The sequence below is a fragment of the Panulirus ornatus genome, chromosome 14 (assembly GCF_036320965.1).
Source record: "Panulirus ornatus isolate Po-2019 chromosome 14, ASM3632096v1, whole genome shotgun sequence".
In the NCBI taxonomy this organism is placed as follows: Eukaryota; Metazoa; Arthropoda; class Malacostraca; order Decapoda; family Palinuridae; genus Panulirus; species Panulirus ornatus.
In genome coordinates, this window is record NC_092237.1 from 15,049,507 (window position 1) to 15,069,497 (window position 19,991).

At 39.3% G+C, this 19,991-nt stretch overlaps 1 protein-coding gene across 4 annotated transcripts in view; it reads right to left on the minus strand.

The window, feature by feature from the left end:
• Positions 1-206: 206 nt before the first annotated feature.
• Positions 207-19,991, minus strand: part of LOC139753328 (ATP-binding cassette sub-family C member 5-like) — a 525,518-nt gene continuing 505,733 nt past the window's right edge. For all 4 annotated transcript variants that reach the window (XM_071669664.1, XM_071669665.1, XM_071669663.1 and 1 more), the window contains 4 exons: positions 18,591-18,750; positions 8,896-9,088; positions 6,648-6,812; positions 207-2,586 (listed from right to left, as the gene is read on the minus strand). In XM_071669664.1, coding sequence (XP_071525765.1) covers positions 2,473-2,586; positions 6,648-6,812; positions 8,896-9,088; positions 18,591-18,750 — 632 coding nt within the window. In that variant the 3' untranslated portion in view covers positions 207-2,472. The remainder of the gene's footprint in view (positions 2,587-6,647; positions 6,813-8,895; positions 9,089-18,590; positions 18,751-19,991) is intronic.

Here is a 19,991-nt window from a genome sequence, read left to right on the forward strand (position 1 = left end):
AGGTTATACGTAATATATGGGATCAACATGGTCAATGGGTTAATAGCCTGTAAACTTCATATTCCATGTTATTTTGTGTGATTAATACAGATTAACATATCAAAATTTATCAAGAATGAGTGCAGGCCATGACAGAATGAATGAGACATTTGAAATATATTGTTGTCTCGATAAAAACAAGGAAAGGGTAAAAACATGTACGACTAGACAATGATTGCATTACAGTGTATTAAAGGAATGCAGCAGCTTTACACATGATAAATTTATATCAACCCTAAGGAATTGGTACCCAAGATTCCAACATGAATACTAAACTTAAGAAAAAAGTGAGGCACAGGCCTATCTATTTACATCTGATCAGTGAAGGCAGTCCAGTTAAATCATCAGAAGCCTTCTGTACAGTATTGCCTGTTTGTTTATAGTTGTTACACATTAAACACTTATAATAGATCACAGTAAAGAACAGGATGTTACACACACTTGTATCAGAAAATGGTACTATAATGAGGAGAAAGTTGAAACAGACTTTACATCAAAAATTAGATGATAATGATATACATCTAAAGTGTTGTAAAACAAAATAAGTATATGTAAACATTCATACTTCCATTGAATGATGGCTAACATACAAGCAACATTTATTATTCAGTATTCATATAGAAATAAACCTTGTTTTCCTTGGTACATGATCTTCCAAGACAAAGGCACAGAGGAAAACAAGGAATGTAGCTTTAATTTCCACATCCACTAACCAAAAAATATATAACTAAGTATTTTACAGACAAAAATAATTTCAATCAGTATTAATGTAAATCATTATCACCATATATGGACTATTAATTACCACTACTATCAACTGAAATGGTCAATAATCTCATCATTATACAGCTGTTGATACAACTGAAATAAAACACTTTTCTAGTGCTGTACATTCTATAAAATACAAATATCCTCTTCAAACAGAAATATCAAATACTATATTGTACTGTGCATTGTGATCATCATCCTTCCTTGGTTTTCCAGCACACTTGAAAAATACATTCCAAGATATGACTGTTTCAATATGACTCAAGAAAACAGAGCAAATGATATTTTGAGTGTCTAAACTATTTAGCATACATTTTATCCATGCATACCAAGGAGATGCACATCTTATGTCTGACATACACATCATGTTCATCATATATGATGTTGTCTTGTACTTAATACTCGTGAATAAACCAAATATGGCATATTTTTAAAATTTCGCTTTATAAACTTTTTCCTCAGCTACGTGCTGCAAATTATGTCTGGATTCAATGTAGATTTTAATTTGGAATCTACCCGCAACAGATGAGATTTTTAATGTACCATGGCATATGGTAAAGTTTTATAGATCCTGAATTCTCAAGAAAATCTTGGCACAAAAAATAACTTACATTCATCCACTCAATTTTGAATGTAAACACTTTTTACGAGCAAGTTTTACTGTTGTGCATCTATATATACTGGAGAAAATCATCTTGAAAAGGAAAACATACTTTTGTATAATCTACAATACAACAGAATTAGGATTTATTAAATGCCTATTTCTGTATACATAATTTAAACAATTAACAGATTCATTTATAACACCAACACAAAGAACCCAACTGATAAGATACATAAATAATATTCATAATTTTTGATGGGATAATTCAGTAAGATGTATAAGTGACATGTTGTGTGAATAGTTTCTATATGGACCAACCTACTTTTGTGTGCAGGGACCAATACCTGTATATGCCACATACGGTGTTACCGGGCTCCACCTTCAAGAGGTTACACCACAGGTGAAAAGCAATCTTTGGTGAGACTATATCACTGGGAGTACAGTCTCATCAAAGAACTTCACACTCCAAAGGAGTCTACGTTTCCCAGCTATTGGAAGTAGCATAGCCTTGGGCCATGGGAGCTTTTAAAAAGATGGCTTGGGTAACAAAACGACTCTCTATAGGAACTGGTCATGGAGTAATTATTGATAAAACTGATATATGCCATGTACACACAAAACTGCACCTTAAGATAAGTGGGATACACACTAAAAGTTTCCTGCCTCAGGAGAATGGCAGGTGCATAAAGTAACTTAAAAAAATGCTTAGGGTACTTTTGCAAAACAAAAAATTTATGTGTCACTTTTAAGGTCTAACTCCACTTTCTTTTGTATGCAAAATTATAAACATGCCTTTTCTGTATCTTCTCAGGTATAAAGCAGTGACTACTACTCCTTAGTGAACATTCACATACAAAATATACTTTATTACAAATGAAACAGGAAACTTCTCACTATAACATTAAACACTCTGCTTCTTTGAACTGAACTGGATACAACAATAGGAAATCCAACTGTCAAATTCACAAGACATAGCATACTGAAAAAGACCAGTAAGTGAATGCCACAGCAGAAATCCTTCTGTTAAAGAAACTCAGCATAACATTTTGAAAAACAAAATACTAAGTAAGTGCTTTCATTTGTTCTACGGTAAAGATGCCCACTGCCTGCATCATCTCCTGGAATACTGAGCCTTCTGTATTCATCAGAGCCACTGGAGTATCAAACTCTCGAACCTGAAGAACAAGAAAATATTCAACTCCATGACAAGAGTGTACAACAAGAAAATTGCTGACACAGACCTGAATCTGCCATCTAATGACCTACTTTCTTATCTGGTGTTTATGAAAAAGTAAATTAGATAAAGGAAAAAAAAGTAAAGAATGTTTAAAAACTGGTTGCAATATCAGAAAATGATTGCTTGCTAGTAATATCATTCACTAGTAGGTGGTGGCAACAACCAAGGCATAGAGTACCATCATTTCTCACTAATATGAAACCCACCACATTCATAGTTAACTAAAGTGGTAATCTATTAAGTGAAGAAGTAAGTTATTTCTAAAATTTTCCTTAAAACATATATACTGTGTAATCAGTGAACTTATGTAACAATGTTTCCTCACCAAATACAAAAATCCATCACATTTATAGTAAACAAAAATAACAATTCATCCAGCAAAAAGTAAACATCTAATCCCATGACTGAAATGAGAATGAAAGAGGCACTTGAGATAGCAGCGTGCTTGTGCTGGAGGGCAGAGAGGGAAAGTAACCACCATCACTTTGCTGTTCCTCCTCCCTCCCTCCTCCTCTTTCTCAATCACCAATATGAGCCCTCACACCTGGCTTCTTTGATTAGTTATCACTGGGTAAATCTCTTCACTTCTTTAATCTTACATTTTGTTTTTGTACAATATATCCTTTACAATCGTTCACCAAAAATGTGAAAGAAATGATATAAGTACTGATACAGAGGGGGAGGTGGTGATGGAGTTTCCATCAACTCACCCCACTTTTATGTGCCCCTAAACTAGAATCTCTCATTTGTTATTAACATGTATATCTCTTTCCTTCCTCTATTTTATGTCAAGACTTTGTAAATCAATTCTTCTTTTATTACTGTTCACCACAAACATGATAGAATAGAAATCGGTAAAAGATGAGAGAGGATCTTCAACAAAGGACACTGCTTAATTCTTATTTTATTACTGTCCACCACAAACATGATAGAACAGATATCAGTAAAAGATGAGAGAGGACTTCAACAAAGGACACAACTTACAGCCTCAGAATGAGGGGAAAATTAACCATATACAGCAAATCTAATGGTCACCTTCAGCAAATCTTTGAGGTGATTTTAATCCACTGACTGCTGATGTTCCATATATGGAAGGCTTCACCCCAGAGTTGACTGAAAGTATTCCATATGTTGCATTTCATTTTTAAAAAGTTCACACATAGCAGTATGGGGTTGTTAATCAGAATTCACTTTTAACTGGCATCTCAGAGGATAATTCCATATATTAGTCCACACTTTTTCTGCTCTAGGGTCCAATAACCATCATAGTGCTCAAGCATACAATGTAACAACTTCATCTCGCATGAACCATACAAGAAAAACAAATATTACTTGGAATTATTAGATATACTGAAATAGTTTAGAGATACTGATGACAAATTAGGTGCATGTAGTTTCAATGAAGATATGGAAGAATGAAGGGAGGAGGAGGAGCATGATACTGCCAGTAGAGAGGGTGAAGACAACCCTAGACACGGGGATGTCGCCCACTTCACTCAAACACAATCTTGATTTGAGAAGTAATTTACGTATACAGGTGCTTGTTCTGTAATGGTGATTACGATAGCCCATAATAAGAGTTTGATATATATATATATATATATATATATATATATATATATATATATATATTTTTTTATTTTTATTTTGCTTTGTCGCTGTCTCCCGCGTTTGCAAGGTAGCGCAAGGAAACAGACGAAAGAAATGGCCCAACCCACCCCCATACACATGTATATACATACACGTCCACACACGCAAAAATACATACCTATACATCTCAATGTACACATATACATACACACACAGACACATACATATATACCCATGCACACAATTCATGCTGTCTGCCTTTATTCATTCCCATCGCCACCTCGCCACACATGGAATACCATCCCCCTCCCCCCTCATGTGTGCGAGGTAGTGCTAGGAAAAGACAACAAAGGCCACATTCGTTCACACTCAGTCTCTAGCTGTCATGCAATAATGCCCGAAACCACAGCTCCCTTTCCACATCCAGGCCCCACACAACTTTCCATGGTTTACCCCAGACGCTTCAAATGCCCTGATTCAATCCACTGACAGCACGTCAACCCCGGTATACCACATCGATCCAATTCACTCTATTCCTTGCCCGCCTTTCATCCTCCTGCATGTTCAGGCCCCAATCACTCAAAATCTTTTTCACTCCATCTTTCCACCTCCAATTTGGTCTCCCACCTCTCCTCGTTCCCTCCACCTCCAACACATATGTCCTCTTGGTCAATCTTTCCTCACTCATTCTCTCCATGTGCCCAAACCATTTCAAAACACCCTCTTCTGCTCTCTTAACCACGCTCTTTTTATTTCCACACATCTCTCTTACCCTTACATTACTTACTCGATCAAACCACCTCACACCACACATTGTCCTCAAACATCTCATTTTAAACATATCCACTCTCCTCCACACAACCCTGTCTATAACATTGCTGGAACCACTATTCCTTCAGACATACAGGAGGGTGAAAGGCGTGCAAGGAATAGAGTGAATTGGATCGATATGGTATACTGGGGTTGACATGTTGTCAATGGATTGAACCATGGAATGTGAAGCCTCTGGGGTAAACCATGGAAAGTTTTGTGGGGCCTGGATGTGGAAAGGGAACTGTGGTTTTGGTGCATTGTACATGACAGCTAGAGACTGAGTGTGAATGAGTGTGGCTTTTGTCGTCTTTTCTGAGCGCTACCTCATGAGCGCGCGGGGGGAGAGAGGTGCTGTTTCATATGTGGCGGGGTGTTGACTTGAATGGATGAAGGCAGCAAGTATGAATATGCATATGTGTATATATGTATATGTCTGTGTATGTATATGTTGAAATGTATAGGTATGTATATGTGCGTGTGTGGGCGTTTATGTATATGCATGTGTATGTGGGTTGGTTGGGCCATTCTTTCGTCTGTTTCCTTACCCTACCTCGCTAACGAGGGAGACAGCAACAAAGTATAATAAAAAAAAATATACATATATCTCTGGGGTATTTATCCTTGATGGGGTGAAAGCAGCTACACAAAATTGTAAACAAACAGATGATCTGACACATCCATGGATCTAGAGAATTATGAAGGGATCAATGTATCCAGTAAGTCAGCTATTTGGGTATTGATGTCATTTCTAAATAAAGGTTACTGAAAGGCAGAAAGGGACCTGGACCAAGATAAAAGGCATAAACCTCACCACACGACAGAAGTTAGATGATTATAACCCCCAAGGATCTTAAAGAGAATCCCTTACAGCTCACAGGACAGACGGACATTGGAAAGAAAGTTACACGATTGTTGAGAAAGTTCAAGAGATGGAGCCTTGTGAGTGAATAGTTTCCTTCCCCATACAGAAAAATACATAGTAATTAAAATAAGTAATTACACCTACAAAGAGAAGCCTTGTTGCATTGCTGCTACTGAAGTTAAAAGTTATCTATACTTCTGATGCCCATTCCCTACAGGAAGTCCCTTAAGGGACTGGCCACAGCAAAAGAATCTCCACAACTGGTGAACTCCACTGCCACTTCTTAACCTTTAATGCCTTACCCTTAACAGGCCACTGACACAGGTCAACACTAGCACAGTGTATGCAGAGGATCCTACCAAATGTTCCAAACAACTATGTCTACTTAATGTGTCTACCTAATGTTCATGCTTAATATTCTAACCAACTACCTCTACCTAATGCTCCTGCCTAATGGTTCTACCTACTACTTTTACCAAATGTTTCTGCCTAATGCTTCTGCCCAATGTTCCTATCTACTACTTCTATCTTCTGCTCCTGCCATTTTGCCAAAGGGCAAGGCTAGCGCATGATGCTCACCTTAGGAAAATCTAAAGTGACGAAGAATGAGCTGAGTGAGTTAAGTGTTGTCTAGCGCTTTGTGTGACAAGGAGAGACTACTTTTGTTGACTAAATGCCAGCAAAGATGAAGTTATTTTGAGAATAAAAAATTTATAATAAAGGAAATGCCTTACCCTTCCAGAATCAAGCACCAATATTCTATCATAATTTGCAACTGTGTTGAGTCTGTGTGCAATGGTAAGAACAGTACTGGTGACAAAGGCCTCTCTAATTGTGGCTTGGATTAAGTGGTCTGTTTCTATGTCCACAGATGCTGTTGCTTCATCTAACATAAGAATCTGAAAAAGAAAAGGCTTTTAGTTCATTCTGAACTGGTAAAGAACAGTGTAAATGTTGACACTTATCACACACATTCTTTCAGAGATGCTAATTTTGAAGAGTAAATCATTCTACTAGTAAGATTTTGGTGAATGTAACCAGGGTTTCTTAACATGATTTTTACCTTGCGTTTTGTTATGGCTTCTAGTTACCCTGTCAATATCAATCCGGCTAATTCAGAAATGCAAACTATCATCAGGTCCTCACTTTCTCTACACTCCTCCATGGTGAACGGCTTTGTAACCCTCAGCCTTTCATTGTACCTCATTTATCGTAATTCAGGCACCACCTTAGTTGCTCTTCTATGTACCCTTTCAATCAGATCTTTATTCTTCTTTAGGTGAAATGAGCAGACCTGTGAGGAATAATCCACTTTTGGTCTGTATTGTGAACAATTCCATGAACACGTCCTTATCAATATATTTAATGTAATTCTTATACTTGCCATTAGGCAGTTTGCCACTTTCACTAGGTACAATGTCAACCCTAGATCAAATGCACTTGCAAATTCCTGTAATTCATTTCCTGCTAGATTATAATCCCATCAAGGCCTTTCACTCTGCCCTATCCTCAACATCTTGCACTTACTAGAATTGAATCTCATCATCCATTATCTGACTAACTTTGGAGTGCACACATCATTCTTTATTTCCCCCATGATCTCAGCATCACTCACAAACATGTTTAAATATGATTCCAATCCAAAAGACAAATAATTGAACATGCATCATGAATTGCAGTAGGCCAAAGACCAAGTCCTTATAACCTTAGCCCACTTCAAAGGTATACCTCTTACCTGTGTTACTTGTTCCCTTTCAATAACATAGTCTTTTATCCAGTGATGAAGCCCATACCTTATTCCAGCCTGCAGAGCTAGCTTTTAAAACAACCTCTATAGAGAAACTGTGTTTAAAGTCCAAGAACACAGGCTTCCCATCCCTCTCTTTGATGTAAGATGATGCTCATCCTGTCATAGAAGTCTAAAAGATGCTCATGCATGACCTCCTTTCCCTTGAATCATGATGTGTCCCAATTAGAATAATAGAAGTGTGGCCAAGACTGAGCTTTGTTGCACACCACTTATAAACTACAATACATTATTACAGAACAATCACTTCTGGACCAATGCAAGTAAAAAAACAACATAAAATGACAAACAGTAACACAAATTGTTTCTAATCAAAAATATTTACATACAAGTACAGTAGTAGCATGTACCTTAACAAACTTGTTTTGTGATGGTGAAGTTACTCAGTATTTAACGCATACAATATTAGATAGAAGTTATTTATAAACATATGCATGTAAAATGAAAGTATACAACAAAAAATAAAATCCTAAATTAATCATCATCGTAAATATTCATGTGCCAGTCGAGGCACTGGGTGAGAGGGTGTATACTGAACAAAGCCTCTCACCTTCCTAATGGCCCAAATGTATGACCCATGTAACACACAGGAAGATGACTCACTCCAACTCATTCATCATGTGTTATACACTTTTTTATTACATTTTTTCTCACCATGGTCATGTTCTCTTTTTCTTTCTTTCTCTTGTAAATATTTGCCATTTCCTATGTTAGCAAGGTTGTATCAGTACTAACATAAGAATAAAAGGCCTCATTCATTCACATACATTTTCTAATTTTCATGTGCAATGTACCAAAACCAAAACTCCTTATCCAATACTGGACCCCACAGACATTTCCATAGTTTCTCCCAGCCACTCCATACGCCCTGGTTCAGTCCACTGACAGCATATTGCCCTATGTATATCACATCACCCCAAATCACTCTATCCCATGCATGCCTTACACCCTCTTGCATGTTCAGGCCCCCAAACACTCAAAGCCTTTTTCACTCCATCCTTCCATTCCAGTTCTGTCTCACCCTGTCCTTGAGCCCTCCACTTCTGTCATGCATATCCTCTTTGTCAATCTCTCCTCACTCATTCCTACTAAAGTCTAAATCATTTCAGCACTTCCTATTCAGCTCTCTCAACCAAGTCTTGGTCCCTCAATCTTTGTAGGCTACATTTTCTTACCTTGCTATTCCTCAGTAATGCTCTGGTAAGACAGATAAGTTGTCGCTCTCCTACTGAAAAATTCTCCCCGGAAGCTTCCACTTTAGATAAGAGACCTTGTTCCTGACGCTGAACCACACCCTTTAAGTGTGACCTTTCTAAGGCTTGCCAAACAGCATCATCTGAATGCTCTTCAAAGGGGTCCAAATTGTATCTGTAAACATTAATAGTTGCAAGTCAACATCTTTTGCTTTATGGAATAAACTAACCTTTTTTCAATATCTTCTTTTAGTAAACTCTCATGCTCAAAGAAGACTTTCCATATGCAGAACCTCTCTCATTCATCCATATCAATATCATCACACATACGAATAGTAATGACCATAGAGCAAGGCTCAAAAATTTTTCAAATAGGTACACACTTCTTTCTCCCCTATCCCTGGGGCTTAGGGGAGAAGGAATACTTCCCATGTATTCCCCAAGTATCGTAGAAAGTGACTAAAGGGGACGGGAGTGGGGGGGATTAGAAACACTTCCCTCCCTACATTTTAACTTTCTAAAAGGGGAAACAGTTGAAGGAGTCATGTGGGGAGTGCTCATCCTCCTTGAAGGCTCAGAGTGGGGTGTCTAAATATGTGTGGATGTAACCATGACGAAAAAAAAGGAGAGATAGGTAGTATGTTTGAGGAAAGGAACCTGAATGTTTTGGCTCTAAGTGAAATGAAGCTTAAGGGTAAAGGGGAAGAGTGGTTTGGGAATGTTTTGCGAGTAAAGTCGGGTTGATGAGAGAACAAGAGCAAAGGAAGGAGTAGCACTACTCCTGAAACAGGAACTGTGGGAGTATGTGATAGAGTGTAAGAAAATAAACTCTTAGATTGATATGGGTAAAACTGAAAGTGAAAGGAGAGAGGTGGGTCATTATTTGTGCCTATGCACCTGGGCATGAGAAGAAAGATCATGAGAGGCAAGTGTTTTGGGAGCAGCTGAGTCAGTGTGTTAGAAGTTTTGATGCACAAGGCCAGGTTATAATGATGGGTGATTTGAATGCAAAGGTGAGTAATGTGGCAGTTGAGGGAATAATTGGTGTACATGGGGTGTTCAGTGTTGTAATGGAAATGGTGAAGAGCTTGTATGTGATAGGGATGTGCTGAAAAAGGACTGGTGATTAGGAATACCTGGTTTAAAAAGAGAGATAGACATAAGTATATGTATGTAAGTAGGAGAGATGGCCAGACAGCGTTATTGAATTACATGTTAATCGAAAGATGCGTGAAAAAGTTACTTTTGGATGTTAATGTGCTGAGAGGTGCAACTGGAGGGATGTCTGATCATTATCTTCAGGAGGCAAAGGTGAAGATCTGTAGAGGTTTTTCAGGAAAGAAGAGAGAATGTAGGGGTGAAGAGAGTGGTGAGAGTAAGTGAGCTTGGGAAGGAGACTTATGTGAGGAAGTAACAGGAAAGAGTGAGTGCAGAATGGAGAAAAGTGACAGCAAAGGACATATGGGGAGTGGGGGAGGAATGGGATGTATTTAGGGATGCAGTGATGGCTTACGCAAAAGATGCTTGTGGCATGAGAATCGTGGGAGGTGGACAGCTTATAAAGGGTAGTGAGTGGTGGGATGAAGAAGTAAGATTATTAGTGAAAGAGAAGAGAGAGGCATTAGGACGATTTTTGCAAGGAAATATAGCAAATGACTGAAACATGTATAAAAGAAAGAGGCAGGAAGTAAAGACAAAGGTGCAAGAGGTGAAAAAGAGGGCAAATGAGAGTTGGGGTGAGAATCATTAAATTTTAGGGAGAATAAAAAGATGTTTTGGGAGGAGGTAAATAAAGTGTGTAAGACAAGAGAACAAATGGGAACATCAGTGAAGGGGACTAATGGGGAGGTAATAACAAGTAGTGGTGATGTGACAAGGAGATGGAGTGAGTATTTTGAGGGTGTGTTGAAAGTGTTAGATGATAGAGTGGCAGATATAGGGTGTTTTGGCTGAGGTGGTGTGCGAAGGGAGAGGTTTAGGGAGAATGGTTTGGTAAACAGAGAAGAGGTAGTGAAAGCTTTGCGAAACATGAAAGCCAGCAAGGGGCGGGTTTGGATGGTATTTCAGTGGAATTTATTAAAAAAGGGGGTGACTGTGTTGTTGACTAGTTGGTGAGGATATTCAATGTATGTATGGCTCATGGTGAAGTGCCTGAGGATTGGCAGAATGAATGCATAGTGCCATTGTACAAAGACAAAGGTGATAATGGTGAGAGTTCAAATTACAGAGGTATAAGTTTGTTGAGTATTCCTGGTTAATTAATGGGAGGGTATTGATTGAGAGTGTTAAAGTATGTACAGAGCATCAGATTGGGGAAGAGCAGTGTGGTTTCAGAAGTGGTATAGGACGTGTGGATCAGGTGTTTGCTTTGAAGAATGTATGTAAGAAATACTTAGAAAAACAAACTGATTTGTATGTAGCATTTATGGATCTGGAGAAGGCATGTGATAGAGTTGATAGAGATGCTCTCTGGAAGGTATTAAGAGTATATGGTATGGGAGGCAGGTTCTGAGAAGCAGTGAAAAGTTTTTACTAAGGATGTAAGGCATGTGTATGAGTAGGAAGAGAGGAAAGTGACTGGTTTCCAGTGAATGTTGGTTTGTGGCAGGGGTGCGTGATGTCTCCATGGTTGTTTAATTTGTTTATGGATGGGGTTGTTACGGAGGTGAATGCAAGAGTTTTGGAGAGAGGGCCAAGTATGCAGTCTGTTGGGGATGAGAGGGCTTGGAAAGTGAGTCAGTTGTTGGTCGCTGATGATACAGCACTGGTGGCTGATTCAGGTGAGAAACTGCAGAAGCTGGTGACTGAGATTGGTAAAGTGTGTGAAAGAAAAAAGCTGAGAATAAATGTGAATAAGAGCAAGGTTATTAGGTTCAGTAGGGTTGAGGGACAAGTCAATTGGGAGGTAAGTTTGAATGGAGAAAAACTGGAGGAAGTGAAGTGTTTTAGGTACCTGGGAGTGGATTTGGCAGTAGATGGAACCATTTAAGCAGAAGTGAGACAGGATGAGGGAGAGGGTGAAGGTTCTGGGAGAATTGAAGGATGTGTGGAAGGCGAGAACATTATTTCAGAAAGCAAAAATGGGTATGTTTGATGGAATAGGGATTCCAACAATATTGTTATATGGTTGCAAGGTGTGGCTGTACATAGGTTGTGTGGAGGAGGGTAGATGTGGTGGAAATGAGATGTTTGAGGACAATATGTGGTGCGAGGCTGTTTGATCGAATAAGTAATGAAAGGGTAAGAGAGATGTGTAGTAATAATATGAATGTGGTTGAGAGAGCAGAAAAGGGTGTATCGAAATGGTTTGGTCACATGGAGACAATAAGTAAGGAAAGATTGACAAAGAGAATACAAGTGTCAGAGGTGGAGGGAACGAGGAGTGGGAGACCAAATTGGAGGTGGAAGGATGGAGTGAGAAAGATTTTGAGCGATCAGGGCCTGAACATGCAGGAGGGTGAAAGGTGTGCAAGGAACAGAGTGAACTGGAATGATGTGGTATACTGGGGTTGACATACTGTCGATGGATTTAACCAGGGCATGTGAAGAGTCTGGGGTAAACCATGGAAAGTTTTGTGGGGCCTGGATGTGGAAAGGGAGCTGTGGTTTCAGTGCATTATACATGACAGCTAAAGACTGAGTGTGAACGAATGTGGCTTTTGTTGTCTCTTCCTAGGGCTACCTTGTGCACGTGTGGGGGGTGTCATTTCATGTGTGGTGGGGTGGTGACGGGATTGAATAAAGGCAGCAAGTATGATCTATGTACATGAGTATATATGTATATGTCTATGTATGTATATATATGTATACGTTGAAATGTATAGGTGTGTATATGTGAGTGTGGATGTGTATGTACATACATGTGTATGTGGTTGGGTTGGGCCATTCTTTCGTCTGTTTCCTTAATCTATCTCGCTAATGTACTAAACAGCGACAAAATATAATAAATACATAAAACAGATATGTATATGGCTGTGTGTGTATGTATGTATATGTGTATATGTTGATATGTATACAACTATGTATGTATATGTGTATGTATATATGTGTTTTATGAGTAGATGGGTCTTTCTTCATCTGTTTCCAGGCATTACCTCACCGACATGGGAAATGGCAATCAAGTATAAAAATAATAATAATAATAATAATAATAATAATAACAATAATAATAATAATAATAATAATAATAATAATAATAATAATAATATTAATAATAATAATAATAATAATAATAATAATAATAATAATAACAATAATAATAATTATAATTTTTTCTCATTTTCTTTTCTTTCAATTTTCCAAAAGAAGGAACAGAGAAAGGGACCAGGTGAGGCTATTTCCTCAAAGGCCCAGTCCTCTGTTCTTAACGGTACCTCGCTAACGCGGGAAATGGTGAACAGTATGAAAAAAAGAATAATAATAATAATAATAATTATCTATTATTCTTTTATTTCATTATACTTACTTGCTGTTTCCCATGTCAGTGAGGTAGCATCAGGAAATGCTCAAAGAATGGCCCATCCACTCATATACACATATATTTACATAAACAACCAAACACCCACATATGCACACATATACATATCAACATATACACATATACACACATACACATATACAGGCATATACATATATACACATGTAAATATTCATACTTGCTTGCCTTCATCCATTCCTGATGCTACCCTGCAAGGAAGCACCAAGAAAACAGACAAAAAAGGCCACATTTGTTCACATTCAGTCTCTAGCTGTTGTGTGCAATGCACCGAAACCACAGCTCACTATCCGCATAATAATAATAATAATAATGATAATAATAGGGATAAGGGAGAAAGAATACTTCCAATGCATTCCTAACGTGTCGTAAAAGACGATTAAAGGGGACAGGAGCGGGGGCTGGAAACCCTTCCCTCCTTGTATTTTAACTTTCTAAAAGGGGAAACAGAAGAAGGAGTCACACGGGGAGTGTTCATCCTCCTCAAAGGCTCAGACTGGGGTGTCTAAATGTGTGTGGATGTAACCAAGATGAGAAAAAAGGAGAGATAGGGAGTATGTTTGAGGAAAGGAACCTGGATGTTTTGGCTCTGAGTGAAACGAAGCTCAAGAGTAAAGGGGAAGAGTGGTTTGGGAATGTCTTGGGAGTAAAGTCAGGGGTTAGTGAGAGGACGAGAGCAAGGAAAGGAGTAGCACTACTCCTGTAACAGGAGTGGTGGGAGTATGTGATAGAGTGTAAAAAAGTAAATTCTAGATTGATATGGGTAAAACTGAAAGTGGATAGAGAGAGATGGGTGATTATTGGTGCATATGCACCTCGGCATGAGAAAAAAGAAAATGAAAGGCAAGTGTTTTGGGAGCAGACGAGTGAGTGTGTTAATAGTTTTGATGCATGAAACCAGGGTTATGGTGATGGGTGATTTGAATGCATAGGTGAGTAATGTGGCAGTTGAGGGAATAATTGGTGTACATGGGGTGTTCAGTGTTGTAAATGGAAATGGTGAAGAGCTTGTATGTGATAGGGATGTGCTGAAAAAGGAATGGTGATTGGGAATACCTGATTTAAGAAGAGAGATATATATAAGTATACGTATGTAAGTAGGAGAGATGGCCAGAGAGTGTTAATGGATTATGTGTTAATTGATAGGGGCGCAAAAGAGAGACTTTTGGATGTTAATGTGCTGAGAGGTGCAACTGGAGGGATGTCTGATCATTATCTTGTGGAGGTGAAGGTGAAGATTTGTAGAGGTTTTCAGAAAAGAAGAGAGAATGTTGGGGTGAAGAGAGTGGTGAGAATAAGTGAGCTTGGGAAGGAGACTTGTGTGAGGAAGTACCAGGAGACACTGAGTAAAGAATGGAAAAAGGTGAGAACAAGGGACATAAGGGGAGTGGGGGAGGAATGGGATGTATTTAGGGAAGCAGTGATGGCTTGCGAAAAAGATGCTTGTAGCATGAGAAGCCTGGGAGGTAGGCAGATTAGAAAGGGTAGTGAGTGGTGGGATAAAGAAGTAAGATTATTAGTGAAAGAGAAGAGAGAGGCATTTGGACGATTTTTGCAGGGAAATAATGCAAATGAGTGGGAGATGTACAAAAGAAAGAGGCAGGAGGTCAAGAAAAAGGTGCAAGAGGTGAAAAAGAGGGCATATGAGAGTTAGGGTGAGAGAGTATCATTAAATTTTAAGGAGAATAAAAAGATGTTTTTGAAGGAGGTAAATAAAGTGCATAAGACAAGGGAACAAATGGGAACTTCAGTGAAGGGGGCTAATGAGGAGGTGATAACTAGGTAGTGGTGATGTGAGAAGGAGATGGAGTGAGTATTTTGAAGGTTTGTTGAATGTGTTTGATGATGGATTGGCAGATATAGGGTGTTTTGGTCGAGGTGGTGTGCAAGGTGAGAGGGTTAGGGAGAATGATTTGGTAAACAGAGAAGAGGTAGTAAAAGCTTTGAGGAAGATGAAAGCCAGCAAGGCGGCAGGTTTGGATGGTATTGCAGTGGATTTTATTAAAAAAGGGGGTGACTGTATTGTTGACTGGTTGGTGAGGTTATTTAATGTATATGACTCATGGTGATGTGCCTGAGGATTGGCGGAATGCTTGCATAGTGACACTGTACAAAGGCAAAGGGGATAAAAGTGAGTGCTCAAATTATAGAGGTATAAGTTTGTTGAGTATTCCTGGTAAATCATATGGGAGGGAATTAATTGAGAGGGTGAAGGCATGTTCAGAGCATCAGATTGGGGAAGAGCAGTGTGGTATCAGAAGTGGTAGAGGATGTGTGGATCAGGTGTTTGCTTTGAAGAACTTATGTGAGAAATACTTAGAAAAGCAAATGGATTTGTATGTAGCATTTATGGATCTGGAGAAGGCATATGATAAAGTTGATAGAGATGCTCTGTGGAAGGTATTAAGAATATATGGTGTGGGAGCCAAGTTGTTAGAAGCAGTGAGAAGTTTTTATCGAGGATGTAAGGCATGTGTACGTGAAAGAAGAGAGGAAAGTGATTGGTTCTCAGTGAATGTAGGTTTACGGCAGGGGTGTGTGATGTCTCCATGGTTGTTTAATTTGTTTATGGATGGGGTTGTTAGGGAGGTAAATGCAAGAGTTTTGGAAAGAGGGGCAAGTATGCAGTCTGTTGTGGATGAGAGAGCTTGGGAAGTGAATCAGTTGTTGTTCGCTGATGATACAGCGCTGGTGGCTGATTCATGTGAGAAACTGCAGGAGCTGGTGACAGAGTTTGGTAAAGTGTGTGAAAGAAGAAAGCTGAAAGTAAAATGTGAATAAGAGCAAGGTTATTAGGTACAGTAGGGTTGAGGGCCAAGTCAATTGGGAGGTAAGTTTGAATGGAGAAAAACTGGAGGAAGTGAAGTGTTTTAGATATCTGGGAGTGGATTTGGCAGTGGATGGAACCATGAAAACAGAAGTGAATCATAGGGTGGGGGAGGGGGCGAAATTTCTGGGAGCGTTGAAGAATGTGTGGAAGTCGAGAGCATTATCTCGGAAAGCAAAAATGGGTATGTTTGAAGGAATAGTGGTTCCAACAATGTTATGTGCTTGCATGGCGTGGGCTATAGAGTTGTGCAGAGGAGGGTAGATGTGCTGGAAATGAGATGTTTGAGGACAATATGTGGTGTGAGGTGGTTTGATCAAGTAAGTAATAATAGGGTAAGAGAGATGTGTGGTCATAAAAATAGTGTGGTTGAGAGAGCAGAAGAGGGTGTTTTGAAATGGTTTGGTCACATAGAGAGAATGAGTGAGGAAAGATTGACCAAGAGGATATATGTGTCGGAGGTGGAGGGAACGAGGAGAAGTGGGGGACCAAATTGGAGGTGGAAAAATGGAGTGAAAAAGATTTTGAGCGATCGGGGCCTGAACATGCAGGAGGGTGAAAGGTATGCAAGGAATAGAGTGAACTGGAATGATGTGGTATACCAGGGTCAATGTGCTGTCAATGGATTGAACCAGGGAATGTGAAGTGTCTTTGGTAAACCATGGAAAGTTCTGTGGGGCCTGGATTTGGAAAGGGAGCTGTGGTTTCGGTGCATTATTACATGACAGCTAGAGACTGAGTGTGAACGAATGTGGCCTTTGTTGTCTTTTCCTAGCGCTACCTCGCACACATGAGGAGGGAGGGATTTGTTATTTCATGTGTGGCAGGGCGGCGATGGGAATTGAATAAAGGCAGACAGTATGAATTATGAACATGTGTATATATGTATATGTCTGTGTGTGTATATATATGTATATGTTGAGATGTATAGGTATGTATATTTGTGTGTGTGGACGAGTATGTATATACATGTGTAAGTGGGTGGGTTGGGCCATTCTTTCGTCTGTTTCCTTGCGCTACCTCGCTAATGTGGGAGAGAGTGACAAAGCAAAATAAATAAATAAATTATATATATTTATTTATTTATTTATTTATTCAGTGAATGTAGGTTTGCGGCAGGGGTGTGTGATGTCTCCATGGTTGTTTAATTTGTTTATGGATAGGGTTGTTAGGGAGGTGAATGCAAGAGTTTTGGAAAGAGGGGCAAGTATGAAGTCTGTTGGGGATGAGAGAGCTTGGGAAGAGAGTCAGTTGTTGTTCGCTGATGATACAGCGCTGGTGGCTGATTCATGTGAGAAACTGCAGAAGCTGGTGACTGAGTTTGGTAAAGTGTGTGAAAGAAGAAAGTTAAGAGTAAATGTGAATAAGAGCAAGGTTATTAGGTACAGTAAGGTTGAGGGTCAAGTCAATTGGGAGGTGAGTTTGAATGGAGAAAAACTGGAGGAAGTGAAGTGTTTTAGATATCTGGGAGTGGATCTGGCAGCGGATGGAACCATGGAAGCGGAAGTGGATCATAGGGTGGGGGAGGGGGCGAAAATTCTGGGAGCCTTGAAGAATGTGTGGAAGTCGAGAACATTATCTCGGAAAGCAAAAATGGGTATGTTTGAAGGAATAGTGGTTCCAACAATGTTGTATGGTTGCGAGGCGTGGGCTATGGATAGAGTTGTGCGCAGGAGGATGGATGTGCTGGAAATGAGATGTTTGAGGACAATGTGTGGTGTGAGGTGGTTTGATCGAGTAAGTAACGTAAGGGTAAGAGAGATGTGTGGAAATAAAAAGAGCGTGGTTGAGAGAGCAGAAGAGGGTGTTTTGAAATGGTCTGGGCACATGGAGAGAATGAGTGAGGAAAGATTGACCAAGAGGATATATGTGTCGGAGGTGGAGGGAACGAGGAGAAGAGGGAGACCAAATTGGAGGTGGAAAGATGGAGTGAAAAAGATTTTGTGTGATCGGGGCCTGAACATGCAGGAGGGTGAAAGGAGGGCAAGGAATAGAGTGAATTGGAGCGATGTGGTATACAGGGGTTGACGTGCTGTCAGTGGAGTGAATCAAGGCATGTGAAGCGTCTGGGGTAAACCATGGAAAGCTGTGTAGGTATGTATATTTGCGTGTGTGGACGTGTGTATGTACATGTGTATGGGGGGGGGGGGGTTGGGCCATTTCTTTCGTCTGTTTCCTTGTGCTACCTCGCAAACGCGGGAGACAGCGACAAAGTATAAAAAAAAAAAAAAAAAAAAAAAATAATAAAAATATCATTATTATTATTGTCAATATCATTATCAATCATAAAAAGATAGAACAACCACTTTTTTCTCATCTTTTCAAGTACTGTAACAATGAATTATCTATACATACCTAATAGACCCCTGAAAAAGAACTGGATCCTGAGGGATGACAGAGATACTGGATCGTAATGTATGTAGACCAATGGTGCTGATGTCTAAACCATCAATAATCACACTTCCAGAGTCCAACTCAGCCATTCGTAGTAGTGTAGAAATCAGAGAAGACTTGCCTGAAGAGGAAGAAAGTTTTTACAAATTTAAAAATGAGATTACAATAATTTTCCAAATATTTGTCAGGTCACTGTTCAACGAATGCAAATCACAGTTGCAATGAATAACTGACTACTTTTGATATAATCTTTCATTCATTTGTCAATGGTATTACTTGAAACACATGCAAATTTTATTTTACACAAATACAGAACTGAACACCATTTTTCATAATTTTTCATGTCATCTATCTCAAGATACAGGGTATTTTGATATGAATATTTGTAATACATTATAAATCAGTAATCCTTGACATCAAGTTATGTGCAGATTTTAAATTATTACAAATTTTATAGACATGCAATCCCTGAGTGTAATACACAAAGAATAATATCCACGTATCTCCTAGCTCCCATGTATTCCTCACGTGTCGTAGAAGGCGACTAAAGGGGACAGAGGAGCGGGGGGGCTAGAAATCCTCCCCTCCTTGTATTTGAACTTTCTAAAAGGGGAAACAGAAGAAGGAGTCACACGGGGAGTGCTCATCCTACTCAAAGGCTCAGATTGGGGTGTCTAAATGAGTGTGGATGTAACCAAGATGAGAAAAAAGGAGGGATAGGTAGTATGTTTGAGGAAAGGAACCTGGATGTTTTGGCTCTGAGTGAAACGAAGCTCAAGGGTAAAGGGGAAGAGTGGTTTGGGAATGTCTTGGGAGTAGAGTCAGGGGTTAGTGAGAGGACAAGAGCAAGGGAAGGAGTAGCACTACTCCTGAAACAGGAGTGGTGGGAGTATGTGATACAGTGCAAGAAAGTAAACTCTAGATTGATATGGGTAGAACTGAAAGTGGATGGAGAGAATGGGTGATTATTGGTGCATTGACTGGGCTGAGAAAAAAAGATCATGAGAGGCAAGTGTTTTGGAGAGCTTGTGAGTGTGTTTTTGGTTTTGGGCACAAGCCCGGGGTTTTAGTGATGGGTGATTTTAAAGCAAAGGTGAGTAATGTGGGAGTTGAAAAAATTTTGGGTACTGGGGTGTTTAGTGTTGTAATGGAAATGGTGAAGAGCTTGTAGATTTATGTGCTGAAAAAAAAGGGTGGTGATTGGGAATACCCCGGTTTCAAAAGAGGATATTCTTAAGTTTATGTATGAAGTAGGAGAGATGGCTGAGAGCATTTTTGGATTACGTGTTAATTGTAGGTGCGCGAAAAGAGGGGCTTTTGGTGTTAAAGTGTGATAGGTGAATGGAGGGTGTTAAAATTATT